At 39.6% G+C, this 26,991-nt stretch overlaps 2 protein-coding genes across 6 annotated transcripts in view; one reads left to right on the forward strand and one right to left on the reverse strand.

The window, feature by feature from the left end:
- The window catches only part of LOC134210809 (protein phtf), a 33,005-nt gene extending 14,403 nt beyond the window's left edge, over nt 1-18,602 (forward strand). For 2 of the 5 annotated variants that reach the window (XM_062687098.1, XM_062687099.1), the window contains exons 3-8: nt 3,068-3,843; nt 4,173-4,301; nt 4,696-5,321; nt 5,387-5,548; nt 5,606-5,683; nt 17,835-18,602. In XM_062687098.1, coding sequence (XP_062543082.1) covers nt 3,068-3,843; nt 4,173-4,301; nt 4,696-5,321; nt 5,387-5,548; nt 5,606-5,683; nt 17,835-17,984 — 1,921 coding nt within the window. In that variant the 3' untranslated portion in view covers nt 17,985-18,602. The remainder of the gene's footprint in view (nt 1-3,067; nt 3,844-4,172; nt 4,302-4,695; nt 5,322-5,386; nt 5,549-5,605; nt 5,684-17,834) is intronic. The other 3 variants (XM_062687100.1, XM_062687101.1, XM_062687102.1) reach the window with 3 other exon arrangements.
- The window catches only part of LOC134210810 (protein tramtrack, alpha isoform), a 149,652-nt gene continuing 139,977 nt past the window's right edge, over nt 17,317-26,991 (reverse strand). Inside the window, exon 8 of the mRNA XM_062687109.1 lies at nt 17,317-17,484. Within this exon, the coding sequence (XP_062543093.1) occupies nt 17,466-17,484 (19 nt within the window). The 3' untranslated portion in view covers nt 17,317-17,465. The remainder of the gene's footprint in view (nt 17,485-26,991) is intronic.

Genomic DNA, 26,991 nt, shown 5'->3' on the forward strand with positions numbered 1-26,991 from the left:
TAAAAATTTTTGGTTCATTTCTTCGGGGTGAATGTTGATTATTAAATTCAACGGAAATATGCAACTTCAAACGAGTGTTACATGCCGCTATATTTTTTAAACAAGTTTAATGATACTTTGAAGGCATTTTGTCAAATATTTATGTGATTTTGAAACATTTTAGATTTCTCGAATATTCTTGATATCAAGAAATGTCAAGACTTTTCGTACAGTGCATGCCATTTTGAAGTTTCCGACACTCAGTCTGCTTCTTCTTCTTTGCTCCGCAAAATTAGAATTTTTCTCTTTTCTCGCAATAGGAAATTCCTTCAGGAACTTCTCCAAGATTTTTTCCAGACTTCCTTGTGGGAATTCCTCCTGAAATAGTTGTGGGAGCTCCTCCAAGAGTTTTACCAAGAGTTCTTCCGGGAATCCCTCCAGAAACTTCACAGGGAATTCGAAGATTCTTCGCAAAATTTTCAGGAATGTTTACTGACAATTCTGCGGAATTTCCACGGTGCAATTTTTCAGAAATTTTAAAGAGAAACAGCACGAAAGAATAATTTGAAGAATACCCTGCAGAAATTATTAAGGAGTTCGTAGAGGATTTTTTGGAGTAAAAATGGTGGAATTTTCGGCTTCGAATTCCCGACGAATTTTATGGTGGAATTCCTGAAGACATTGCCGAAGAAGTTGCTGGAGGCTGACAGAATTCCGGGTAGAATGACTGGAGCAATTGTCGGAGGCATTCCTGGAGAAAGCTTGAATATTGTTTTTTCTGCCTATTTTATAATGAATATTATTTTAGTGTTTGCTTAGAAATTCAGATGTATGGTTCTAGTTTTCTACAACTTATGGAAAAATGCAGGACTTTTATAATAATTATTTTAGCCGATTATAGCCGAAGAATATAAACATTCTGAATACTAAGTTCGTTAATAATTTTCTCACTTTCTTCAAAAATATCTGATGAGCAATAAATCATGCATTTTTAAATCAATTATTGTTTTAATCATTACTGTGTTTCAATAAACGCACAACACGAATGTTGCATTGTGGGCGTGAATGCGACACGTTCATTGGCGTTGCGTTTTATATAATAGTACAAAACGCTGACTTCAACGCCCAGCGTAACGCGCTATTGTGATCCAGCCTTGCTTGTGGGTTGTTCCAGCCAGCCTGTTGGTTGTGGATTTTAAAGTTTTTGGAACTTAGAAGGAATATTGGAACTGCCAAGCACTAATATTCATGTGTTTTTATAAAACTACGATTCAGAAGACCTAAAAAAGTCCCCCCCCCCTCCTGCTCGTAAAAATCTTATATAAGCCTGAAATGACAAAAGGCAGGAAAATCGCGAGAAACAGATTTTAATGGAAGAATCCACATTTGACGTAGATGGGGACACAAACGGATATAAACCGAACTCTTTTTGCTATTCCTTGTTTTCTTTCAATTATGATTCAGAATTTTCTTTTTTTTTTGTCTGTACTGCATAAGAAGTTTGGAGGTAGCAGAGAAAGAAGCAAGACTTAATTTATTTTTCTTGGTTCTTGCATTTGATTTTTGATTCTTGCCAAAATTACTATATTTTTTGTTATTTGTTCTTCTTTCTGCCTTCTTCCTTCGTTAATCTTATTTCATCCGTCTTACTTTTTCCTTCTTTCAACTCTTCTTTCTTCATACTTCCATTTTCTTTTTTCTTTCATCCTCCTTCCTTTTTCTTTTATCCTTTTTCATGTCTTCATTTTTCGTGTCTCTATCTTCTATCGTCTATCCATGGGGCCCTCCTTAGCCGAGCGATGACAAGGCTATATGCAAGGCGACAAAGCAAGACCATGCTGAGGGTGGCTGGGTTCGATTCCCGGTACCGGTCTAGGCAATTTTCGGATTGGAAATTGTCTCGACTTCCCTGGGCATAAAAGTATCATCGTGTTAGCCTCATGATATACGAATGCAAAAATGGTAACTTGGCTTAGAAACCTCGCAGTTAATAACTGTGGAAGTGCTTAATGAACACTAAGCTGCGAGGCGGCTCTGTCCCAGTGTGGGGATGTAATGCCGATAAGGAAAAAGAAAGAATCTTCTATCGTCTTTCTCCTTCCTTTTTTCTTCTTCTTTCTACCTTTCTCTTCTTTTTTTCCTTCTTCCTTCCTCTTTATTTCTTCTTACTTCTCCTTGTTCCCTCCGACATGAATCTTTCTTCCATCTACCTTCTTTTGTTTTCTTTCTACCTTCTATCTATATTATTTCTTCTTTCTTCTTTATTCTTTCTTTATCCTTCTTCATTCATATTTGTACTTACCACACAAGATACATACTTATGCAATGGCGGGCATAGAAAAGCTTTCAATTAATAACTGAGGAAATGCTAATACCCATTGAAGAGGAAGATCCTTTTTCATACTATATTTTTCCATCTTTCTTTTTATTTCTTCCTTCTACTTTCTTTATTCTTCCATCTTCCTTCTTTTTTTCTTCAACCTTCTTCTTTATTTCTTCTTCATTCTTCCTTTTTACCTCTCTTTTCTTGCTTCTTTCTCCTTGTTCCTCGTTCCTTCATTCTTCTCTCTTCCTTTTTTTCTTTCTCCTTCCTTGTTCCTTTTTCTTTCTTCCTTATACTTTTTCCTTCTTCTTCATTCTGTCTTCCTTATACCTTTTCCTTATTCTTCTTTCTTTCTCTTTTTTTCCTATTTGTTCTTCCTTATTTGTTCAATAAAACGCGCGAGAAAAATGCACGCCCGTACGCGCTGCTGTCACAGACTGGAATTTATGCTTTTAATACAAAATTATGGCTTTATTTTTTTTATTTCAAATGAATGCAACGGTTGTAAAACTTTGTTTTTCCCATTTCAAAATACCTTCCCTGTCATGTGATATGTTCTGTTCACCATCGTGGCTCGCGCATCCTCCATACTCACGTTTTAACTGTGCGTTGCAGAAGTTGATGAGAATTCGTTTCCAAGACCCTGGATCTAACAGTCCGAAAACAGACATCAATTCCAAAATGATAATTGTAGTCCACTAACTTTTCAGTACACCAGACTTTTTATAAATTATAATAATTCCTTTCTAATTTACTTGTTTTTAGCTACCACACTGAGGTAACATCTGCTCCAAAAGTCATTATTCATAAGACGGGGAGTTCCCTTACAAACGGCAGCACACTGTCGTCACTAGAGGCTCCACAACCAGGTTGCTCTTTACGTAGACGTAACGTCAACTGGAGTCCTCAGATACCTCTCAACAACACAAATGCAGCACCGGCCGCTAATCTAAGCGTCAATCAACCGGAGGCAACGGGTGATGACGATGGCTTCGAAAGCCTGAATGGGAAAAGCTCCGGTGGAGAGGACAGCTCGAACGCTGGCGGACCAACGGAAATATTCTACAACAGGAAACTACCCTACACCAATTCTTGGATCAATGGCATTGACAAGGATACTCGTTCCGATAGTGACACCGATACTCTGCGCAATACTCCTTCAACTAGTCAAGACCAGTATGGCAGCAATCTACCATCGGTAAACGCAACTCAGCAGAACAAACCGCGAAGGCACCTTTCATCCGAATCCGGTATTGAACTACAGCGGCACGATCGTAGCAAATCTCCTCGGTTGCTGCTGGACGATGATGCCCCTCATCGCGGCAGCCCATTGGATATCGACGGAGAATCGAAGGGCAGCGGTTTCGATGAGAAGTTAGAGTCCAGCGGTGATACCGACGAGGAAAACGATTTCGATCTCCATCAAACTGAGTCTAGTCATCATCACCATCATGTTCACCATGTTCATCATCACCTGCACCATCAGCATTTGTCAGAAGGTACGGATTCCTACAGTGGTATTGCTTTCACCAACACCGATAGTGAGTATTCGATTCTAACCGAAACTAATGGTTAACTACTTTATGTTGTACTTTTCCTGTTTCTACTCCAAAATCACCGAAAAAGCTGTCCTCACCTCATTTCACATTCACGTTTACGTTACTCGTTATGTCCTCAAGTAACTGTATTCTAACTACAAAGGCACTAACGCAATATTAAATCACTTTCCAAAGCTTATGTGCTGTTCAAAAGGTGTACGTGAGAAGGGTCGTTTGCTCGTGTCGGTGTCCGGTGGAGATTATTCGGAATATTGGTTTTTAATTTCAGCAAAATGAGAGTATTGGATAATTTATGTTTATATCACCCTCAGGTGAAGAGTGCAGTTATAGTTCAGATCTCAACCATACGGATGGTCAAAATGAACACTCAGATGACGATTATGATCTGGAAGACGCACCAACAATCATCCTCAATCCCCCCTGCGGTGCCATCGACAGAGGTAAGAAATATTATTCAATACAACATAGTTGTAGTGTAGATAGAATCAAGCAGTCATGAGCGACCAGCGCTTATTGAAAAAATATTGCACAGATCTCCAAGTAACAAGGTGTAATGCATAGCTCCATTTATGGAACTGCTATTCGGAAGCGAGTTCTGGAAAAAGAATCCCTCATGCTTATTGATGCTAATTTACCCATTAAACTAGGGGGAAAGACGGCTTTGGCAGGTTTTGTTCTATTATTGGCAGGGAGGTTTTTGTCGACCAAATTTTACGAAATTTGGCCACAATATTCTTTGATATGCAAAGACAACAAAACCTGCCAAAGCCGTCATTCCCGCTATTAAACAAATCGGTGAAAAATTAAAAAAAAAAATCACCTATATTCTAACAGTGAGCTGCACCATCTGGGACGCCCGCGAGGCAAAGAAGGCGGAAATGTCCGTCCTGGATATCTCTTCGGCCATCATCGAACGCGTCGAAGCCATGCCGGAAACCTGCGACTACGTCTACATCGGGGTCGTACTCAGCATAATTCTGTCACTGGTTCCGGCCTTTTGTAGGTTGTGCGAAGCAACCGTCGACTCCGCGAGCACAACCGAAATCAACTTCCTGGAAATGCCAGTACTGCTGCTGCAGAAAGCGTCGTTTTCATGCGTCGCAATCCTGCGATTTGCCTTCGGAGAATCAACGTGGGAAAAAACGGTCCTCATTCTGGGCTTCATTCTTCGACTCTGTCTGACCTATTTGGTGTTCTTCTTGCTGGCCGTAGCTGAACGCACCTTCAAGCAACGATTCCTTTACGCTAAGCTGTTCTCACATTTAACCTCCTCCCGGAGAGCGCAGAAATCGGGTATTCCACATTTTCGTCTCAACAAGGTGCGGAACATAAAAACCTGGCTGTGTGTGCGGTCCTATCTCAAACGACGCGGGCCTCAAAACTCGGTGGACGTTATAGTTTCCGCTGCATTTATAATAACACTGCTGTTGTTGGCATTCCTCAGTGTCGAGTGGTTGAAGGTGAGTGTCCACAATGCTCTCGAAGGCATAAAGAAATTATCTCACGCTAATTTCTTCTACTACAGGATTCCGTTCATCTACATTCGCAATTCAATCTGGAGGCACTGGCCTGGTCCTGTGCATTTGGGGCCTTCTTGTTGCGTTTCATGACGCTCGGCACCAAAATCAATAAAAAGTACAAAAGCGTATCGGTGTTGATCACCGAGCAGATTAATCTCTACGTTCAAGTAAGATGAAGCGCCTATTGGTAAGGACAATAATTATTTATTTGGTATTTTTCGTAGATTGAACAAAAACCGAACAAGAAGGAAGAGTTGATGATCTCCAATAATGTGCTCAAGCTTGCAGCTGATCTGCTCAAGGTAAGCATATAGTCAAGCTTCTACAATCAATCTACGTTCAATAACACTAAGCAATACGTTTACACTACTGGCTTAAATTTTCAACGTGACGATTACTATATCGAACTCATGACATCAATGTGAACTCGACTCGTGGAAAACTTATTCCATGTTACCTTGTGCTAGTCTCTTTATCACAACGGACATTTCCATCCACTGTGTGGTAGGCTCGAACGTCCCGTCCTCTGATTCAGACTCATAAAAGGTTTGAAACAGTACAGTTTCTGGGTATTAAACTTGTAAGAGGATATAAAATAGAGGAGGAGAATGTGGAGCGGCTTATTGTCCGCTTCCGGTTCCAGCGATTGTTTTGGACCCTATTTGTCAGAGGAGAATAGTTTGTAGAGAGAAAAACGGTTGTGTTTATGTGCATGATAGATGTTCAGACAGTTTGGGATCGCTACGATAGAGTTCATTATAGTTTTGAAACTTGATGAAACTTGAATGATTTATATTTTTGAAGGGGAACGGTTGAACTCCATTTTCTGGTGTGATTGCCGAAAAAGCTATGCAGATTAATATGATAGAGGTACGTGCAGTTTAAGATTGGGACAGAAAGGGGAGTCATGCGAGAGAGAAGGTAATGGATCTGGATTGGATTCTCATCCTCCAGTCTTGGAGGTCTGTTTGTTTCACTTCTCTGTTTGCGCCTCGATCGGTTGTCTGTTGCTTGTCTTGCTTCTCATTATATTCGTTCGTCATTTGCTTCTGTCTGATCCCTTCGGCCACGTGCAATCCTTTTGGATTTCTTTTTTCTCTAGTCCTTTCTTTTTTTAGTATTTAATTTTCGTCCATCCGTTGTAGGTGCGTCCAATACAGCAGGCGCGCCATCCGGAGCTTTCGGTTTATGATGTGACCTTCTAGAGTATGACTGATGTCAACCAATCCCTGATGTTTTTCATAGAGGGATGAAGGCAAATCTGCATAGAGACACCTGAAATTACCACTCAGGGAGTGGGGTTGACGGAAAGCCTACTCATTAAACCCACCCAAGTAACCTTCTCTTCTAATGCCATAACCCCCCGGGATCAACTTCCAGTATTACATCTGGAGGATGGGCACTACTAACCGTACTTCTCCCAAAACAACACTTCTGAGCCCTTTGGGTCCCTTATTTGAGCCAGTAAGCACACAAAATCTCTGAGCTCATAAGCCCTTTATGTTTTCCTTGTGCCATTCAGCACCACATCCTTTTTTTCGTTTTTTTACCATGTGGCTTTCTACGTACTCGCAAGCTACTCAGGTAGTCTCCGGCGGTGGATCTATCCTACTCCGACGGGGTGTTCCCCGACGTCGGACTCTCCCCCGTCACCGACGACCCATCTCAATGGGTGACCGGACGAGTGTCGTGGTCGACCCAAAGATTCCGGGTCGAGATAACTTTCGGTTCAATGGTGCCCGTACGACCCGAATCCGGTGCATTCCCACAACACGGTCTACTCAGCTGGTCCCCGGCGGTGGGCCTAGCGTACTCCAATAACCGAGTTTCGATTACATTGAGCCATTCAGCTGCCTCCTTTTTCGTTGAGCCATTTAGCTCCCGCCTCGGTCGCGATCACGAACGGCCTGGGTAGTCCCCGACGGCGCATCAAACCTACTCTGACGAGAAGTTCCCGAAAGCGGAAACTCCCCCAAAACCGACCGTTTTGACTCGTTGTGCGGCTACGCGGTCGCCCCAAGCTGACGACAATGGTAGCTGGCATTGGCGTTCCCATGCATAATCGACATATATCTTTCTCCGCCCCGTCCACCATCCGCAACGGCGGCCTGCTGCTGCTCTGTGTCAACTTCGTTGTAGGATGTCGGCTATCATGGACGTCACTCTTGCGACCGCACGTCACTGTTCTAGGTTCTTGTACATTCTTCTGACGATGTTATCGGTGGTAATGTCTATTCCGCATGCCTCTAACATCGCACTTCTCGCACTTCAGGCAAATTTGTCTATATAGGCCTATATGAGTACTCTCCAGCTTTCGCACGTTGCAGTTTGCGCTGGCGACCTCTGCAGTGTCAACCACCGATTCAATGGTACCCTGAGTAAACCGTCGCATTACTCGCTCGATAATCCTCTCGCCCCGCCTCCTCCACGTACAGCGAGAGCCTGTTTCGGATCAACTTCTCCAGTAGCTTCTCTACCGTGTCTATTAGACAGATTGGTCTGTACACTGGAGAGTCTCCTGGTGACTTGCCCGGTTTCGGTAACAGGAGTAAACGCTGCCTCTTCCATATATCCGGGAATGTCCCCTCGTCCAGGCACCTCTGCATCATTACGGCTGCCTTCAACCCTAAGTTCATGATCCCGTCTGGACCAGGTTCTTTACTCGGGTCGAGGAACTTTGCCACCGTTATAAGCTCCTGTACCGTCACCCTCCCCACCTCTTCGTCATCTACTTCTACCCTCGCTGCTGGCGACCAATGGGTTGAATAGTACTTCGATTATCGTCTGCAGCCTAGTTGGACATCGCTCGGGAGGAGCCTGTGCCCCTCTTGTTTTGGCTATTACCACCTGGGGTTCGAGTTGGCGCTATGGCAAAGTCTGTCGAAGCAGTCTTTCTTGCTCTCTTCGATGGTCTTGTTTAGTGCCAGCCCCGCCGCTTTGAAAATTCGATGCGATTCTACAAAATGTTACGTCTATTATTGATTTCACTCCGTTTCGCTGGAAGGTACTTTTCGAGCCATCGACGCATAACACAACATCCAGCTTGGCTAAAGCCTCTAGCAGCGTTTGTCCTCTACGATTGTACAGTGTACAGTAGGGTGGCTCAAAAAACACTTTTTAAAATTTTTTGATGGGCCGCCCTCTTATTCGATTCTATTTGATGCCCTGATGCTCTGGACAAAATTTCAGCCAAATCGGTCAACGTTAGGGCGGTGCTAAACTCGTTGGAAGTTTATATGCAAAAATGTATGCAGAAACATCTAAAAACAGTGATTTGCAGTTGGACGGCACAATTTTCGATCAAGAACAATGATACTCATTCAGTTCTTGTAGAATTAAATACAGAATGTTATGCTGAAAACCGCGAGAAGATTAGAGTTTATTAGGCAAAGATATTAGCATTTTACTGGAGTGTTGTAGGAGTGAATTTATTTCTAAAAAAAAAAACGAAACGAAATTTGCTCAAACCCCACTTCAGAGAAATGTTAATAACTTAGCCGGGGAAACTCTAATCTTCTCGCGGTTTCCTGCATAACATTCTGTATTAAATTCTTCAAGATCTGAATGAGTATCACAGTTCTTCTTCATAAGCTGTGCTGTCCAACTGCAATTCACTGTTTTTGGATGTTTCTGCATACATTTTTGCATATAAACTTCCAACGAGTTTAGCACCGCCCAAACGTTGACCAATTTGGCTGAAATTTTATCCAGAGCATCAGGGCATCAAATAGAACCGAATAAGAGGGCGGCCCATCAAAAAAATTGAAAAAAGTTTTTCCCATACTAATTTGAGCCACCCTAGTGTACAGCGACTTCCCCACTCTATCGCCCACGCATTGAAGTCTACTGCAACGACTACTGGTTTGCTACCCCCTATACACACAAGTCTTTATTTTGTTTTCGATATTTCATAGACCTGATTTTATCTACTACACCCTATAGGTCTGATATCAACCGATCGACAATCTGGGTGAATTGTTCTATCGGCCACTTTGGTGGAGCATAGCAGCTGCACTCCATTTATTTTCGCAATAACTGTATCACCCGCTCTTGTGTTCAGTACCTCCTAGATATCTTCCCGTCGTATAAATTGCCGCTGATCTGGATCCTTCCGCTAACCAGTTCCCGTTATCCGCGGGGATGCGGTACGGGTCTGCCAGGATAACTACGTCCCTGCTCGCTTCTGCTACCGACTACGGAAGCTGCTGGGCGGCCGCACAATGGTTGAGCTTGTGCTGCGTTGCTTGCACGGCTTCCTTGGAGTACCACTCAACGGGCACGCAGGTCCACCCATGGCGTAGCTGTGTTCCTGCTTCCTGCTCGCACATAGCGTGGTGGCTGGTAACCTCACCGTGGCAATCTGCGCCCCCTGTGGTCCTCTTTGCAGGCGGATGGACGCCTTTGCCACCACCACTCCACTTGGTCCTTGATGACCGAGGCTATCTCTTTCATAAGCTAAGGATCATCTCGCCCGCTCTCTTCCGCCTTATGCTGCGATCATCTTTACCGAGGTCCAGCAGCTTCTTGGCGCTGCGCATCGCTTTGAGAACTTCGGTGTAACGTTCTTTCTCTGTTTAATAAGCAGTGCTACATCTTTCACCCTGGCTCTCATCGGGCGCGTGTTTGCCGCTTTCTTCTTTGATTTCCTGACTACCGTTTGCCACGAATCGTCCGACCGCTGGTTTTATTGGTCGGGTTGGCTTCCCTCCTCCGATGGCCGACTGGCTTGTTTCGCCCTTGCTTCCTCCTTATACCGTTCTTCCTTGCTTGCAAACTTTTGTGGAACCGCTCTCCTGGTTTGCGCTGACCCGACGCCTTTTTGTGCCCTGTAAATGGCACTTAATGCCGGGCGAGTCCCTGACTCCCTTGTCTGTCCTCTTTTCTGCCGCTCTGTCGCTGAGTGCAAAATCTAACGCCTCCTGCGCCATGGTTATGGTACTATGAAAGAAGGAGGAGGTAGTCTGTGTGCTCTTTGCTGCTCGCTTTGCCACAGCCTAGCCGCAAGCACTTCAGCCTCGACTTAAACAGGTTCAGCTTCAGGTCTCTTGACGTATTGTCCGTCCATTGGTGAAGTCGATAATGTCATCGAGTTGCACCATAACGACGGTCAAGCTCGGCAGGCCCTATCTCCATCATATTCTGCTGCTGCTTGCCGACTATTGGCACACCGTTATCACTCTCCACGACGAGTACTGCGCTACTCGTCTCCTTCAGCTCCATCTCTGTCGCACCCTACGCGTTGGAAGGAGATCTCTCCAAACCTCTTATTGCGAAGGGGTTTACTTCTGTTTTTTGTTTGTTAGTTTATCTTTTTAACCCAGTTGGAATAGTCACCTTGTTGATCCCATGGTTATCTTTGCTGATGCAGTGAGTCCATGCGGAGGTTGATACCTCGGTTTTTGGAGCTGGATCGGAGTAAGCCAGGAAGGAATTAACTGGTCCTACTCCCATATGGTTGGTTAAGTCAGACGAATGGATTGGGACGGCGCACAGCAGGACCAGTAGGGTGGCTCAAATTAGTATGGGAAAAACTTTTTTCAATTTTTTTGATGGGCCTTCTTATTCGGCTCTATTTAATGCCCTGATGCTCTGGACAAAATTTCAGCCAAATCGGTCAACGTTTGGGCGGTGCTGAACTCGTTGGAAGTTTATATGGAAAAATGTATGCATTAACATCCAAAAACTGTGATTTGCAGTTAGACGGCACAATTTACGATCAAGAATCATGATACTCATTCAGATCTTGAAGAATTTAATACAGAATGTTATGCAGAAAACCGCGAGAAGATTAAAGTTTGCTGGGCTAAGTTATTAAAATTTCTCTGAAGTGGGGTTTGAGCAAATTTTGTTTCTTTTACCTATGAAAAGAAATAAATTCACTCCTACAACACTCCAGTAAAATGCTAATATCTTTGTCTAATAAACTCTAATCTTCTCGCGGTTTTCAGCATAACATTCTGTATTTAATTCTACAAGAACTGAATGAGTATCATGATTCTAGATTATAAATTGTGCCGTCCAACTGCAAATTACTGTTTTTGGATGTTTCTGCATACATTTTTCCATGTAAACTTCCAACGAGTTTAGCACCGCCCAAACGTTGACCGATTTGGCTGAAATTTTGTCCAGAGCATCAGGGCATCAAATAGAACCGAATAAGAGGGCGGCCCATCAAAAAATTTGTAAAAGTGTTTTTTGAGCCACCCTAAGGACCAGTCTTCAGAAAGACGGTCAAAAGCCTCTTTTTCAAAGTGATCCAGATTATAAACTTGAGTTCAGGATTATTAGTAGAATACTTGACGATGATGAAAACACAGTTTTGTGTCATTTGAATCGGATGGATCTCACATTTACAGTAAATACAAGTTGAGCATGTTGTCCATTTTCAATTCTTTTGAATCTTGTAGCATTTATCTTGCAGTTTCAATATGGTGGCCACAACGTTTACATTGTTAACCTTACTTTTCACAACAACACAATGATTGTAAAACATGTTTATTGCATTTATCGCATATTGCATTATCAGCCTCCTATAATGGTCCATTCCGCCGGCGTCGCGAATATTGTTTGGCAGCTCGTTTCTCGATTCCGAATCCGCTAAGGTAGACGCGCTAATCTCCCGACCGACGATGCTTTGCTGTAAAGACAAAGCCCTGAGGCAAATCATGGCTAAATTTACGCTTGGCAGTTTCTAGGACAAATTTTACTTCTTGTGAAGGCTTTGTCCTGTTTCGTGTTACACAAACTAACTTTGGTCTTCCCTAAGGAGTGTACATTAATCTTCTTAGCAAAGTCACTCCCAACGATTCGTCAATCATCTTTCCCCCTGAATGTGAAACGTTTGGTACGGCTGTCCTCGTTTCTTCTTTTCGTAGATTCAAAACTCTTCGTTGATCATTTTATTTATTACTAAATAATCTGATTGCCGGGAAGTTTCGGATTTTCTCCTAAATTCCTAAATTATGATATGCTGCAAATATTAATGCAGACAAGAAAATGCTCGGGTATACATTCGACATTTCCAGGATGCTTTTCAATACTGGCTGTGCATGTACTAAGACAAGACAAGACAAGACACAAACTAACTTTGATCTTCTCTTGTTGCCCAATGTAAGAATCCGTTCTTAGGGCATTTTGCGAAGAACTTTTACAACAGCTCGAATCTTCGCTGAAATTGATTTGAATTTTGAGGCATTCAGTGTATCATTAACTTGTTTTGTTTTTTGGGTGTACAACCTCAATCTTCAAAGTTTGACATCGTTGACTCTCCATCATGTTCATCATTTATCATTCAGAGGATAGTATCAGTGACAGCGAAGCAGATAAAGGAGTAATGCATCCTTTAACTGTTTCGCTGTCACTGATACTATCCTCTTCCAAATCATTCATGGTCGCTTCCTGTCACATTTTCAAATGATGTACGGGTCTTCTAATGTCGATATCGTACAGTGCAAGAATCTTCCAAATTCTCCGGCAAGTTTTCTACTGTATATCTGTCATATAACTCCAATACATATGTCCAAAGTTCGCATTTTAATGGTTTTATTATTCGATCTTGATTGGATCGAGAAGCCGCATCTGTTTTGAGACATACCATGGTTCCGTACACTTCTGGGCGAATAAGTTCACGTATTTAATTGTTTCTCTGAAACCTTTAAAATATATTTGGCAGAATGTGATTAACATTTGTTAATAAAGACTAAAGTATAAAATATAACCAATCGTATTAATTCCGGGGTCAAATGTCGGAAATGCAGACTCTCTTCGATAAGACGGCAAATGCGTTGGAAGGCTGGATATTGCAACATACTCAATGGTAATCCATTACCGGTAACGAGCTCTACTAACGTCGAAATATACACTGAAGAAGTGCTTTTTTTTAATCTTAATTATAGTGATTTTTAAATATGTATAAAGTTCATCACTTCACTGAAGTGTCCTTGCGGATCTCCAACTTTGGAACCTTTTCAAATGGTTTCTCACTCCCTCCATGGTTTCCGATAATATCATATTTGGTTTTATATATTGTGCCTTGCAACAAATTGACAGCTCTCGTGATCTTTTTCCTAGGCTCTTGTATGTAGATGTATAAAATTTATCCGCAATATAAATACACTCAACCCTCTTTTTACGTCACTTATTGGTGGGACGTAAACCGAATGTGACGTAAAAAGATTTTTTGCTAAAATTTCTAGTATTTTACTTAGTTTATTGATCGTGAGGATACTTTCAAAAACATTCACTTGCGTCTTACATGAGGTATTGTAAGATCTCTCCAAATCCAGGAGATGTTATAAGATCTCCAAATTGTCCTGGAGTTTGAATCAAATGGTCTACCGAATCAACCAAAGCCTTCCTGATGTCCTAAACCGTCGTATCAACTCAATTATGTCCTCCGAGGATTTGTCTTTCACTTGCGTCTCAAAATAAGACATATGAGGTATTGTAAGATCTACAAATTGTCCTGAAGTTTGAATCAAATGGGCCACCGAATCAACCAAGGCTTCCATGCTGTCCCCAGTCTCGGTGTCAACCCAATTTTGTCCTCCGATTATTTGTCATTTACTTCCGTCTTCAATTCTTGCATGTATGAAGTTGTAAGATTTCCAAATTGTCCTGGAGTTTGAGTCAAATGGTCTACCGAATCTATTGAGGCTTGCATGATGTCCTCAGCCGCGGCATCATCCCAATCATGCCTTTCGAGTATTTGTCTTTCACTTGCGTCTCAAGTCCAGGTATATTAGATGTTTTAAGATCTCCAAATTGTCCTGGAGTTTGAATCAAATGGTCTACAGAATCAACCAAGGCTTCTACGATGTCCAGAGCCGCGGTGTTAACCCAATTTTGTCTTCTGAGTATTGGTCTTTTACTAACGTCTCAAATACAGGTATATGAGAATTTGTAAGATCTCCAAATTGTCCTGGAGTTTAAATCAAATGGTCTATCGAATAAAAAAGCGTTCATGATGTCCTAAGCCGTGCTTTCAACTCAATTATGTTCTCTGAGTATTTGTCTTGCACTTGCGTCTTAAAACAAGACATATGAGGTGTTGTAAGATCTCCAAATTGTCCTGGAGTTTGAATCAAATAGTCTAATGAATCAACCAAGGCTTCCATGGTGCTTCCAGCCGCGGTATCAACCCAATTATGTCCTTCGATTGTGTGTCTTTCACTTACGTCTCAAATCGAGGCATATGAGATGTTTTAAGATCTTCAAATTGTTCTGAAGTTTGAATCAAATGGTCTACCGAATCTACTGAGGCTTGCAAAATGTCCTCAGCTGTGGTATCATCCCAATCATACCCTTCGAGTATTTGTCTTTCACTTGCGTCTCAAATCCATGTATATGAGATGTTTTAAGATCTGCAAATTGTCCTGAAGTTTGAATCAAATGGTCTACAAAATCAACCAAGGCTTCCACGATGTCCAGAGCCGCGGTGTCAACCCAATTTTGTCTTCTGAGTATTGGTCTTTCACTAACGTCTCAGGTCCAGGTATATGAGGTGTTGTAAGATCTCCAAATTGTCCTGGAGTTTGAATCAAATAGTCTAATGAATCAACCAAGGCTTCCATGGTGCTCCCAGCCGCGGTATCAACCCAATAATGTCCTTCGATTATTTGTCTTTCACATACGTCTCAATTCCAGGCATATGAGATGTTTTTAGATCTCCAAATTGTTCTGGAGTTAGAATCAAATGGTCTACCGAATCTATAGAGTCTTGCACGATGTCCTAAGCTGTGGTATCATCCCAGTCATGCCCTCCGAGTATTTGTCTTTCAATTGCGTCTCAGGTCCATGTATATGAGATGGTTTAAAATCTGCAAATTGTTCTGGACATTGAATCAAATGATCTACAGACTCAACCAAAGCTTCCACGATGTCCCCAGCCTTGGTGTCAGCCCAGCTTTGTCTTCTGAGTATTGGTCTTTTACTAACGTCTCAAATACAGGCTTATTCGATATTGTAAGATCTCCAAATTATCCTGGAGTTTAAATCAAATGGTCTATCGAATCAACCAAAGCCTTCATGATGTCCTAAGCCGTGGTATCAACTCAATTATGTTCTCTGAGTATTTATCTTCTACTTGCGTCTCAAAACAACACATATGAGGTGTTGTAAGATCTCCAAATTGTCCTGGAGTTTGAATCAAATGATGTAATGAATCAACCAAAGCTTCCATGGTGCCCCTAGCCGCGGTATCATTCCAATTATGCCCTCCGAGTATTTGTCATTCACTTGCATCTTAAGTCCAGGTATATGAGATGTTTTAAGATCTCCAAATTGTCCTGGAGCTTGAATCAAATGATCTGCTGATTCAACCAACCAATCATGATGTCCCCAGCAACCCCAGTAACAAGAAATGGAAGAAAAATACTCGGAGGACATAATTGGGTTGATACCGCGGCTGGGGACATCATGGAAGCCTCGGTTGATTCGAAAGAACATTTTATTCAAACTCCAGGACGATTTGGAGATCGTAATACATCTCATGTATGTGGATTTGAGACGCAAATGAAAGATAAATACTCGGAGGACATAATTGGGTTGATACTGCAGCTGGGGATCCGGCTTGGTTGATCCAGCAGACCATTTGATTCAAACTCCAGGACGCTTTGAAGATCTTAGAACAACTCATATGCCTACATTTGAGACGCGAGTGAACGACAAATACTCGGAGGACATAATTGGGTTGGTACCGCGGCTGGGGACATCATGGAAGCCTTGGTTGATTCGGCAGACCATTTGATTCAAATTCTAGGACGATTTGTAGATCTTACTACATCTCATATGCCTACATTTGAGACGCAAGTGAAAGAAAAAAATATGAAAATCATGAAAGCCTTGGTTGATTCGGCAGACCATTTGATTCAAACTCAAGGGCAATTTGGAGATCTTAGAACAACTCATATGCCTACATTTGAGACGCAAGTGAAAGACAAATACTCGAAGGACATATTTGGGATGAATCCACGGCTGAGCGAATTCTTGGATGACCAGGAAAGGAACGGTTGCTTAGGGCATATTGAGTTTGGTTTAAGAGATCATATAGATCATGAACCATTTTAAAAAAGAGATAACAGCCCTTCGGTTACGCGGGTAGACTTCAAGACATATATTTCAGGAAATTCTTGTATGACCTGGAACGGAATTAGGTTTAATATACCAAATAGGGCATACACCATTTTTTAAAAGAGATAACAGCATTTTCGGTACGCTTGTAGACCTTAGGTCCTTGGTTACACGTGTAGACTCCAGGAAATTCTTGTATGACCTAAAACGGAACAATTGTTGAAGGCAAATGATGAATATACAAAGCATCTATTTTGTTCTTTGGGTTTCTAAGAGTGCCTTCTTATAGGCTTACTTTTGGATGTCAATAATGTTTCAAATTCTTTTTACGGCACGTGCCGTAAAAAGGAAGCCGTAAAACGTATAAAAAACTGCCGTAAAAAGTAGGTTGAGTGTAGCACGTGCTATCCAAGCATTCCCCGCCAAAGTCGACCACATGGCGGCCAAAGTTTCAAAAATATCGAAGTTGTTTTTTTCTGAAGCTTTATTTTTCTGGCTAATCTCATGCTCATTTCATTAAGGGCGTATTTATACATAGTGTTTCCTTATGATCAGTTCGGCCGAACGACATTTCCGATCAGATGTTTTTCGGCATAATAGTTTGTTCGACCAAATGACATATTCGGTCAAACAGTTTTCAACGTAATAGCCTTCGGCAAATAGCTTTCGGCCAACTATCCCTTTCCTATTGTTTGTTAATCGTATGAACTTTGTTGCTTCATAAGTGCACGAAAATTTGATACTTTACTATAATATTCGTCCGTTTATTTCGAAATTTCCTTATACCTAGAATATCATTTTTTAATTTTTAAGACTGAACAAGATTTTTTTTAACCGGCCGTAAATGTCAACGTACGCAAACATCTATTGATACAAATAATTGAAGCTTACTTCAATGTCATATTATTCACATTTACATTTAGTTCTACAACTCTACTCAATGAAACTACTTACGCATATATTTGCTTCAAGATGAAAAGCTCGAACTGAAAGAAATCACCATTCAAGTCATCTTCAGACCCATTTTCGCATCCTGAAACGAAAAAAAAATGATCATTTAGTCATCATGACAAACAGGGATGGTGTCATTCATTTAGTCAGGGTTGGAATCATTTGCCAACAACTCTCTATAGCAATAAGCTAAATTTTAAAATGGGCCGCATGGAGGAGCACTGTTGTATTTTTCCTACAACTTTGTTGAACAATTCGTTATTGTTAAATTTATTTGCCTTATTATTGTTTAATTCCATTACAAAATGAATTTCTGGAATGAGTTATTGACAAACGAATCGAACTCTGATGACAAATAAAATGCTTGATTCATGTATTTGAAATTTACATCTAACACAGCTCCCCATTATTATACGCTTATGTAATTCACAGGAACTGGAATCTCCCTTCAAAATATCGGGCCTCAGCGCCAACCCGTACCTCTACACCACCGTGAAGGTGGTCATCCTGTCTGCCCTGTCCGGCGTGCTCAGCGAGATGCTCGGCTTCAAGCTCAAGCTCCACAAAATAAAAATAAAATAAGGTTAGACTTTCGAAGTTTTGCCGGTTCCAGGCGGAGAAAAATCTGCCTATCGATTCAATGTAATGATAGTTGGTTACTTTGTAGGTAAATTCAATATCCAAACCCGGTGCTACGTACTCCCTCAACTATACCGACTTATGTTAGCTTTAAATTGCGTACCAAACAGCTATGGGCTGAGTGGACGTAACATTTGTTAATCTTCGATCAATTAGACACAGGTGATATTGGATACCACTTTAATGATTACATTTGTTCTTAGTGTTCCGTCTGTTTTTCTGCGATTAAAGTATCCGAATAGAGCAGTTGTAGATCAATAGTTAGAACAAAACCGAAACGGATCCGAATTTGTAGTTTCTCACTGGTCGGCTGGATATGTGCGTTCGTATATACGTTAGGGACTTAGAGACTCTATGGAACTAGATGGTACACATGTAGGAATAGTGAATATTTTATTATTCGTAGAAACTTCTTCATCCTTCGAGGAGAACAGAACCGCAATAGCTATCGAATGGTATTAGGTAACCTGATAGAGTCGTATTTTTCGATGGACTATTTCTAGTTTAGGACGTACAGTGGACTTTGATGTGAAATAATAGACAAAGATATACATTGTTGAACGTTGCACGTTGTTTCATTGAATCCGAAATGCTGCCCCCCATTCATTGATATTTCAGGGATTTTCGGCCTTGTGCAGTACTTCCTGTTTTCTATGTAAACCATTTATTTTAGTAATATATAATTTCGTTTTTGTAGCATTATTTCTTCCTTTTCAAACGTACAGTTTGCTCCATAAAATTACAATTAGTTTACTTTCATACACAATAGTTTTTATACATTCAATTTAACTAGTCTTTATGGTCTACTGGTAAGTTAAGCTTCTCGGCAAATCAGATTTGCCGTATTTCCAAAAATCTACGCTGATTTGTGGGCGCGTGGACGACCACCAAGGTAACCGTAGAACATCGTTGAGTTGTACAACAGAAACAAAAATGTGGTTGTACAAAAACAAAATGCGTTTCCAATTCCGGTAGCTTCGATAGCCTTTCAAGTTGTGTGAAACCAGTTAGTTTTGCTTGAGCAATTCTCCAAGATTCTGAGAAATTACTCAATGAATTTATTTTCTCTGGACGTGTTAGTTGTTGATGTGTTATCTATGGATTAGGTTTCGTTTTATCGACTAGGTACAATTAGAACATTACCATCCTAGTCAAATTAAAAGCTAAAAGATGTTACGACCTTCTACTTTATTCCAATGCCCATTCTCGAGCTATTGATCAAAGGGATTTCAAAAATATATATAGCTTTCTCCTTCCAGTACACGTCCAAATGTTTAACACATTCTAAGTGGCTTCCCTCCATATATCGGTGTGGCTCGATTTGTTTTCTTTCGTCTAAATGTCAGGTACTTTCCAAAGTATTTCCTATATAGTGTTAGTTGATACATAATCGCGTCCGGCTACAACAACAACAGTAAGTGCTCTAAGTTATGCATATTCATTCGATTAGTAGAGGTTGTGCCGTCGTTTCGAGGCTATCCTATTTTTTAAACTGAATGAAATTAGGACACAGTTAGCTTTCGTAAGAATCGTGGCGTTGCATCTTCGTATGGGTTGTTCTAAATACTAAAAAAAATTAAGAGATAGTCACAAGTCCAGAAGACGAGTTGGTAGTTTGGTCCATTTAATCCACTGTTGAAATTGTTTCTTATTAATACGCGTATGTCATTCTCAACTGTTATATCTCAACACGATCCAAAAACTCGTCCTCTACACTTGTAAAAATATTCCAAGCAAGCTTCATACGATTTTTTGACATATTTTCTTGTTGACGAAACATTAAAAAAATGATCATTTCAATAACCTGTTTCTATTTCTGCTTCGGAAATTGTTTCCTTTCTTTCTTCTCAATGTAGCAAATCGTTATAATTACTATGTCTGGAACTCGATTTGTGCAATTGCACATCATGTGAAAGATTTAGTTCGAAAAATGTATCACTCGGTGGGGTTAGATCCATCGAAATCAGTTCGCAATTGAGGAACTGAATTGAGTTAATACGTTGCACCGGTTTTCCATAGCTGGAAACGAATTGGCTGATGAGTTAGCTCGCACTGGAGCATCACAAGACTTTTTTGGTCGGGAGCCAGCTATTCCAATATCTAAGTGTTGGGTGAAGCGTTTGATTAGCTCTTGGGCTTTCACTCGGTATTGGAGCCAAACTACTCCATTCATGTCGAGAGCCATCTCCGGTAGTAGCAAACTATTTAGCTAATCTGTCTAAACAGAATTGCAGTGTCTTAGTCAAGATTTGACAGGTCACTGCCGACTCAACTATCACATGGTAATAATATCCAACTTGTTGAATCATTTATCTGTGATGGTTGTGAATCCGATTATGGAACTTCTTATCATCTGATATGTAACTGCCCAGTTTATGCGCAACTGCGTTTCCAAATATTTGGTAAACACTTACTTAGTGAAATTGACTACAGAAACCTGAACCTTCATAGTATTCTGTTGTTCATAACCCGTTGTGGTAAGGGGGTTAGGGACAAAAGGTCGAAAGACAAAACGTCGAAAGACAAAAGGTCGAAGGGACAAATGGTCGAATTTTTTTTTTAGTCTTTATTAAGGTGTTTAATCTACAGACTAAGTTCAACACCGGAAATGGTCGAAATGGACAAAAGGTCGAAAGGACAAAACGTCGAACGGGACAAAAGGTCGAAAGGGACATAAAATTGATATTGACAAGAAACTGAAACGGAGAGGATCAATCTCGCCCCAGAGTTGCCCTACACAGTTAGCAAAAACTCTACTCTTTTGCTTTTACAATTTTTAACAATTAAATGAAATTCATTCAATAAGTATTACTAATAGATGGATGTTTGAGTTTTCTAAATATCACTTCGACCAAATACACGGCGTGTATTATACGCCGGTGTATTTTCAGTGCGTGCACTGTTTTGACACATCGAAGTGACATTCAGAAAACCTAGATATTCATGTATTATTGGCGCTCATTGGATGAATTTTATTTAATTGTTGAAAATAGTGAAAAACAACTGTGTCTCGTAAAAAAACAAGCTTTATTCATTTCTTATTAACAATCTTTTTTATCTCTTTCAGATATTCATAATATTGTCTTATAGTAATTACTCCTTCTTTGAAAATTGTTCATTCTTCAACTTTGATTAATTAGATGAATGCGTTATTTCTGCTTGAAGTTAAATGCATTTCATAAATTCTTTTGGAATACACCCAACTTGTTACTTGTTTGTTCTTGATAGACCTTTTGTCCCTTTCGACCTTTTGTTTTTTTGACCTTTTGTCCCATTCGACCTTCTGTGCCTTTCGACCTTTTGTCCTTTCGACCTTCTGTCCCTTTCGACGTTTTGTCTTTTCGACCTTTTGTCCTTTCGACCTTTCGTCATAGATTCATGGTAAGGAGATATGAGCTCTTTTACGTGCTGTATACGTTGCTTGCCCTCTTCAAAAGTCCCTTTCCCAAACTTCCCATTTTTCTCCAATCCATATTCCTTTCCTTTTTGTTCACTTCTTTTCCGTTAGATGCGTGGTTCTGATACCTGATACCCTATATGGGTTCCTGGCAATTTTTCCATAGCTGGAAACTAATTGGCTGATGAGTTAGCTCGCACTGGCGCATCACAAGACTTTATTAGTCATGAGCCAGCTATTCGAATATCTAAGCCCAACTAACAATTTTGGTGCTAAAAGCTTCAACTTCTAGCCTTTGGCTGAATAATATTTGAATAAAAGCAGCCAATGCTGAATAAAAGAAAAGCCTCCGCAAATAATCCCTTAAACTTCAACTCGACTATTACCCAAATATCTATCAGCTAGTCAGTTTGTGCCGAATATAATTCATCTTTCATCGTTTATGCAGCTTTCATATAGTCATATAACAGCTCTGTCTGAATTAGCAACAAAGCTTATCGGTTAAGAGCTCATGTATGTAATTAAGTTGCTTGTTAGCAACTTCCTATATTACGGTAAGTAGCATTCACAATGAAAATGTTTTCGCTGTTGTTATAGCACTAACAATATAGCGTAATGGCGCTAAAAATGAACTAACGAAGCTTTTAGGCAACTTCTGTATCTTTGAAGATTACACAACGTTTAAGTAAACCTTATACTGCTCCTTTTAATAGCTTATCAGTATGGAACGTCAAAACCGCAATGTTTACATTTGATTTTTGTTGCCGGAGCTGTGCATGAGCTATTGATTTCTGTAACGCAGCTACAAAGGTATTCACCTGCTTTTATAGCAACTGACAAAGCGCTGTCATTGATGCTAGCAGATAGTGCAAGAAAACAAGCCATTTAGAAGCGACGGAAGAAGTTGACAGCTACTGTTAAACGATTAGCAGCAGAGTAACATCTATACAGATCGAGAAAATGTTGCCTAAAAACAGTTTCAGCGATTGATGATGCATAAAAGTTAGCCCACAGAACATGCTGACAGATGTTTGAATAATGGTTGAAATAATTCTGAAAGCATACTTTTTAAGCTTATGTGCTGAAAGCAGCATGTATGCTTCTTTCTAACGTTTATACAGCATGAATCTGAAAATTGCGTTAGTAAAACAACCTATAGGGTGTGCGAAGAAGCATATCCGTAATTTTCTTTGTTATTTACATATGTCAAAGTGACGGTGATGACAGAGCAGCGGCCATTGAATCAGGAGATCAGGAGTTTGAATCTAGGTAGCAACAAAATTGATATTTGAGTTTTCACAAAAAAAAACATTGAATAAACTCCGAAATTTACTCTCCTCTCAAATAATATTTAATCAAAATGAATTCAGTGGCTGTATAAAACTTATTTAACAGATTTAAAAAATCTGAATAAGCGCCATTGAAGCGAATTATATTACTTACTAAATGGTTTAATAAAGATTGAGACAAAATTGTGTAACATGCTGTAAAGTAGTTGTGCAGGCACGCCAAAAACAGCTGAATAGATTCGCCAGATTTGCTGGTAAAAGCATTGAATAGAAGTTCTTGATCATATGTACAGCACATATATTCAGCTTGAAGCCGTATAGAAGAGTTGAAATAACATTTACAGTGACATTAAATGTTAGTTGGGAGTGTAGGGTGAAGCGTTTGGGCTTCCACTCAGCACAAACGGTATTGGAGTAGTTTGGATTCATGTCGACAAACAAAATTGTATATCCGAGAGCCATCTCCAGTAGTTGCAAACTATTTAGCTAATCTGTCCAAACAGAATTGCAGTGTCTTAGTCAAAGCCAGTGGTCCCCAGTATGCTTACTATTGAGGGCCGCATTGCGATTTTGAGCTGCTGAAGCGGGCCGCAGTACATATGCAATATTTGTGTTTTATTTCAAATTGAATTTTATTACATTATTTTTTATACCTATATAAATATAATTTTAACAGAATATTTTATTCCTGTAAATCTTTTCCTAATAACATACTAAGGACATTTAATTCTGCAGGTTTTATCGCCGTAGCTGACTATGAGCCGATACTTTTGTTTTTTTTTCTCTCAGACCTTATTCGAGAAAATTCTTTTGCAAAACAATTTTTTCGGCTCAGTTGGCACAAAATATTGTGAGCTACATTTTTCCAAAAGATAATATGACCTTATGTATTTATTTTCAAGGATATATTGTTCACTATAAGTTGCCACGCGTGTAACAGCGACTAAAATAAAATTCCACCTAAAAATTAGAATTTTTCCATAAAAAAAATAGATAATTGTCAATAAAGAAATCAGGGTATGAGCAATAAATAAATATACAATTTCCAAAAATAGTGCAAAATTTCTACAAACAATTGAGAATTTTCCACAAAAAAAAATAAATTAGCCCTTTTAAAAGCACATTTGCAAATTGCAATTATAAAAGAAGAATTTTCCATAAAAAATCAATTTGTTCAACGGAAAAAAAATGAAAAAAAAAATCCATAAATAAATCAATATTAGCAATAAACAATTACAAAATTTCCCATAAAATAAATATTTTGGCAATTTTCTAATTGTTTGAGGAAGACAGCATGTTTCAAAAGTGTTTTTAAAGCCAGGTGATCATGCCAGCATTGTTGAATCGAAATCGAATAAATCTGCATTCCGAGCCTTGCTTTCATGCTTTCCTATCAATTGAGTTCTCTGAAACCATCTCTTCAACAATAGCAGAGATTGGGAAAAAAAAACTTGATTTCGTTCAATATTTTCCGTAGCTTAAAGTACGTCGGTGTGACAAGTGATGGTCAGCGTGTTTTGTAGGATTAATATTCCAGCAATTCCAGTTGAACTGAACCCTAACTTACTTTTAAAAGAAAAGCATTCTCCTTACGGAGTAGTGTAAGGCCAAGGATGGTATCGATCATATAGTAATCTGCCTTCGATTATTTAGTAGTTTGTCAATAACTCTTTCCAGAGGCTAAATTTCAAAATGTGTTGTATGGTGGACTTCTAGTGCAAAGGTTTATCTACAACTTTGCCTAACAGTTCGTTGTTTGAATATCACTAAGAACGGAGCTATATCGCTAGTAGCAGTAACTCAGACTAAATGATTGCATATTTTATTATCATTTAGTTTGAGTATAGCAACGAGCACCGTAACTCCTTTAATAGTGGAATTTGAACATCGACCTGTTAAGAAGAGTTGTAGAAAAACCTTCGCACTAAAAGTCCACCATACAATACATTTTGAAATTAGGCCTCTGGAATGAGTTATTGACAAACTACTAAATGATCGAACGCAGATTACTAAATGATCGATAACATCCTTGTGTAAGGCAACATTATTCTTACAAGAAGTTCAACACTAAACTCGTTTAAACCCGCGATGAAGAAACACACATTTGCTGTTTTTATAGCCCGGGGCAATAACAACGAATTATGTTTTTTTCGGGCTTGGCAGTGATGTAGTGATCAATTTGAGTAATTATGATGAGACCACGATTCATGCTACATATATCAACAATGGTGCAATCTAGACAGAATACCCGAATGCAACGAAAAAATTGGCATGATGAAAAACTTATCTTGCATAACAATGGGCCACATGTAGTGTATTCTCTGAAATTCTTCGCGGGCCGCAGGAAAAGGCTTGGAGGGCCGCATGCGGCCCGCGGGCCGCACTTTGGGGATCACTGGTCAAAGCCTTGACAGGTCACTGCCGACTCATTTGTCTGTGATAGTTGTAAATCTGATTATGAAACTTCTTTTCGTCAGATATGTAGCTGCCCAGTTTATATGCAACTGCGTTTCCAAGTATTGACAATATCCCTCCTATGCAGTGGAAGCTTAGCAGAGTAGTTGACACGCACCCGGGTTAAGATGCAGGAACCCGAGTAGTAACTGTGAAGACACCAGCAGAACTTCAGCAGAAACCACACCAGCAGAAAAGATCAATATCCTTTTCACTACCTTCTTCCATTGGACGAAGAGGGGGGGAGAGGAGGCTGATACGTAGTATTGACTTCCCGAAAATCCAATAGCGGGGAGGATGTTTCGTCGAAACGTTGCATTTGGTAACGCTGTCTACTACAATGACATTCCGGTTTTGATTAAGGTACAGTGGGGTAAGTGGGTAAATGGGGTAAGTGAAAAGAACGCAAGTATTTCACTGATGAAGCACAGAATTATTCAATTTCACTTCACAATCATACAAAGCCAAACAAATCAATGCGTTGAATAAGTGAAACATGAAATAATGAACCATTTCAACTTTCAACATGCGAGAGTAAAAGTTTATTACCCTTTCAAGTTTATCTTTTGCACAAATTGTTTTTCGTGTCAATAAATACAAATATTGTTTTATGTTGGTTTCTATAACACATTCAATTAGTGCATTGATAAGTTGGTTTTCTTTGTAGTTTTGAATCCCAGCCACAAAAATATTGATATGAACATCAAAAATTTTGAAAAAAATATTTTATTGCTGTGCCTGTATTTTACCATGGCAAGTGAAAATTTTCCGACACTGAATGCATTTCTCTATTTTATTTTTCCAAACACAAATAATTTCTATTAAGCGTATATAAACAAATGATACCAATTTGAACTCATTCGAAGGCTTTTGGTTATTACAGTGATGTGTGGTAATACTAAATCAGGAACCCAAAGTGTTAGCGTGTCAGTGTTTTAAATAATCCATGTTTGATAAATAATTCGTGAAAAAATGTTATTTATATAACTTAAATACAAGAATCACTACTATTGCAAATATATCAACAATTAGGGTAAAGGATGTATTTTGGACCACCCTTACAGGGGCTCTTATTTTGGACCACCAAGAGGAATTTGCACTCAGTGGTCCAAAATATGAGCCGTCGAACTGGTGGTCTAAAATACCTCCCTTACCCTATGATTTATTTAGTTGAAATTTATAAAATTTATTTATTTGTTAATGTAGACTCTTCTACTGAAATCCTAAGTGGATTGTTAATTAAACACAATATGGTTCCAGATTTGATGAATATTTTGAAGATAATTTAGCTGCATTATCGCCAAGGTTCATTATCTTACTATAAACCAGAAATAGAAAGTAGTGTTAGACACAAATGGAGATGAGATATTAGATCTCAAAAAATTCAAGTAAAGAAAACATAAAAATCATTCAATGGAGGCACTCCAGTGCCCTTTGACATTCATGAAGTGGCCAAAAGCATCACAACGGAATCACAGTTATGTTGCATGAAATCACACATCACAAATCACATCAGTTGCATGAAATATTTATATGAACAGAAAATGTGTTCTTATATTGGAAAATCCTTTTTTTAAAGTCATTTTTTCACTTACCCCACATGTGGGGCAAGTGAAAAATTGAAACCGATTTTTTTGTTTTCCAAATATTTTGTCTCCTAAAAGTATTTTTCAAAGATCTTGTTCTCAGACATATAAAGATTGGATAGATGATTCGTTATGTCATAAATATGATCATATTATATTCAACTTTTATGACTTGATGAACATGAAATATACGATTTCCTTTACCCACTGTACCTTAATGTTTT

Source organism: Armigeres subalbatus, chromosome 2 (assembly GCF_024139115.2).
Source record: "Armigeres subalbatus isolate Guangzhou_Male chromosome 2, GZ_Asu_2, whole genome shotgun sequence".
NCBI classification, from domain to species: domain Eukaryota; kingdom Metazoa; phylum Arthropoda; class Insecta; order Diptera; family Culicidae; genus Armigeres; species Armigeres subalbatus.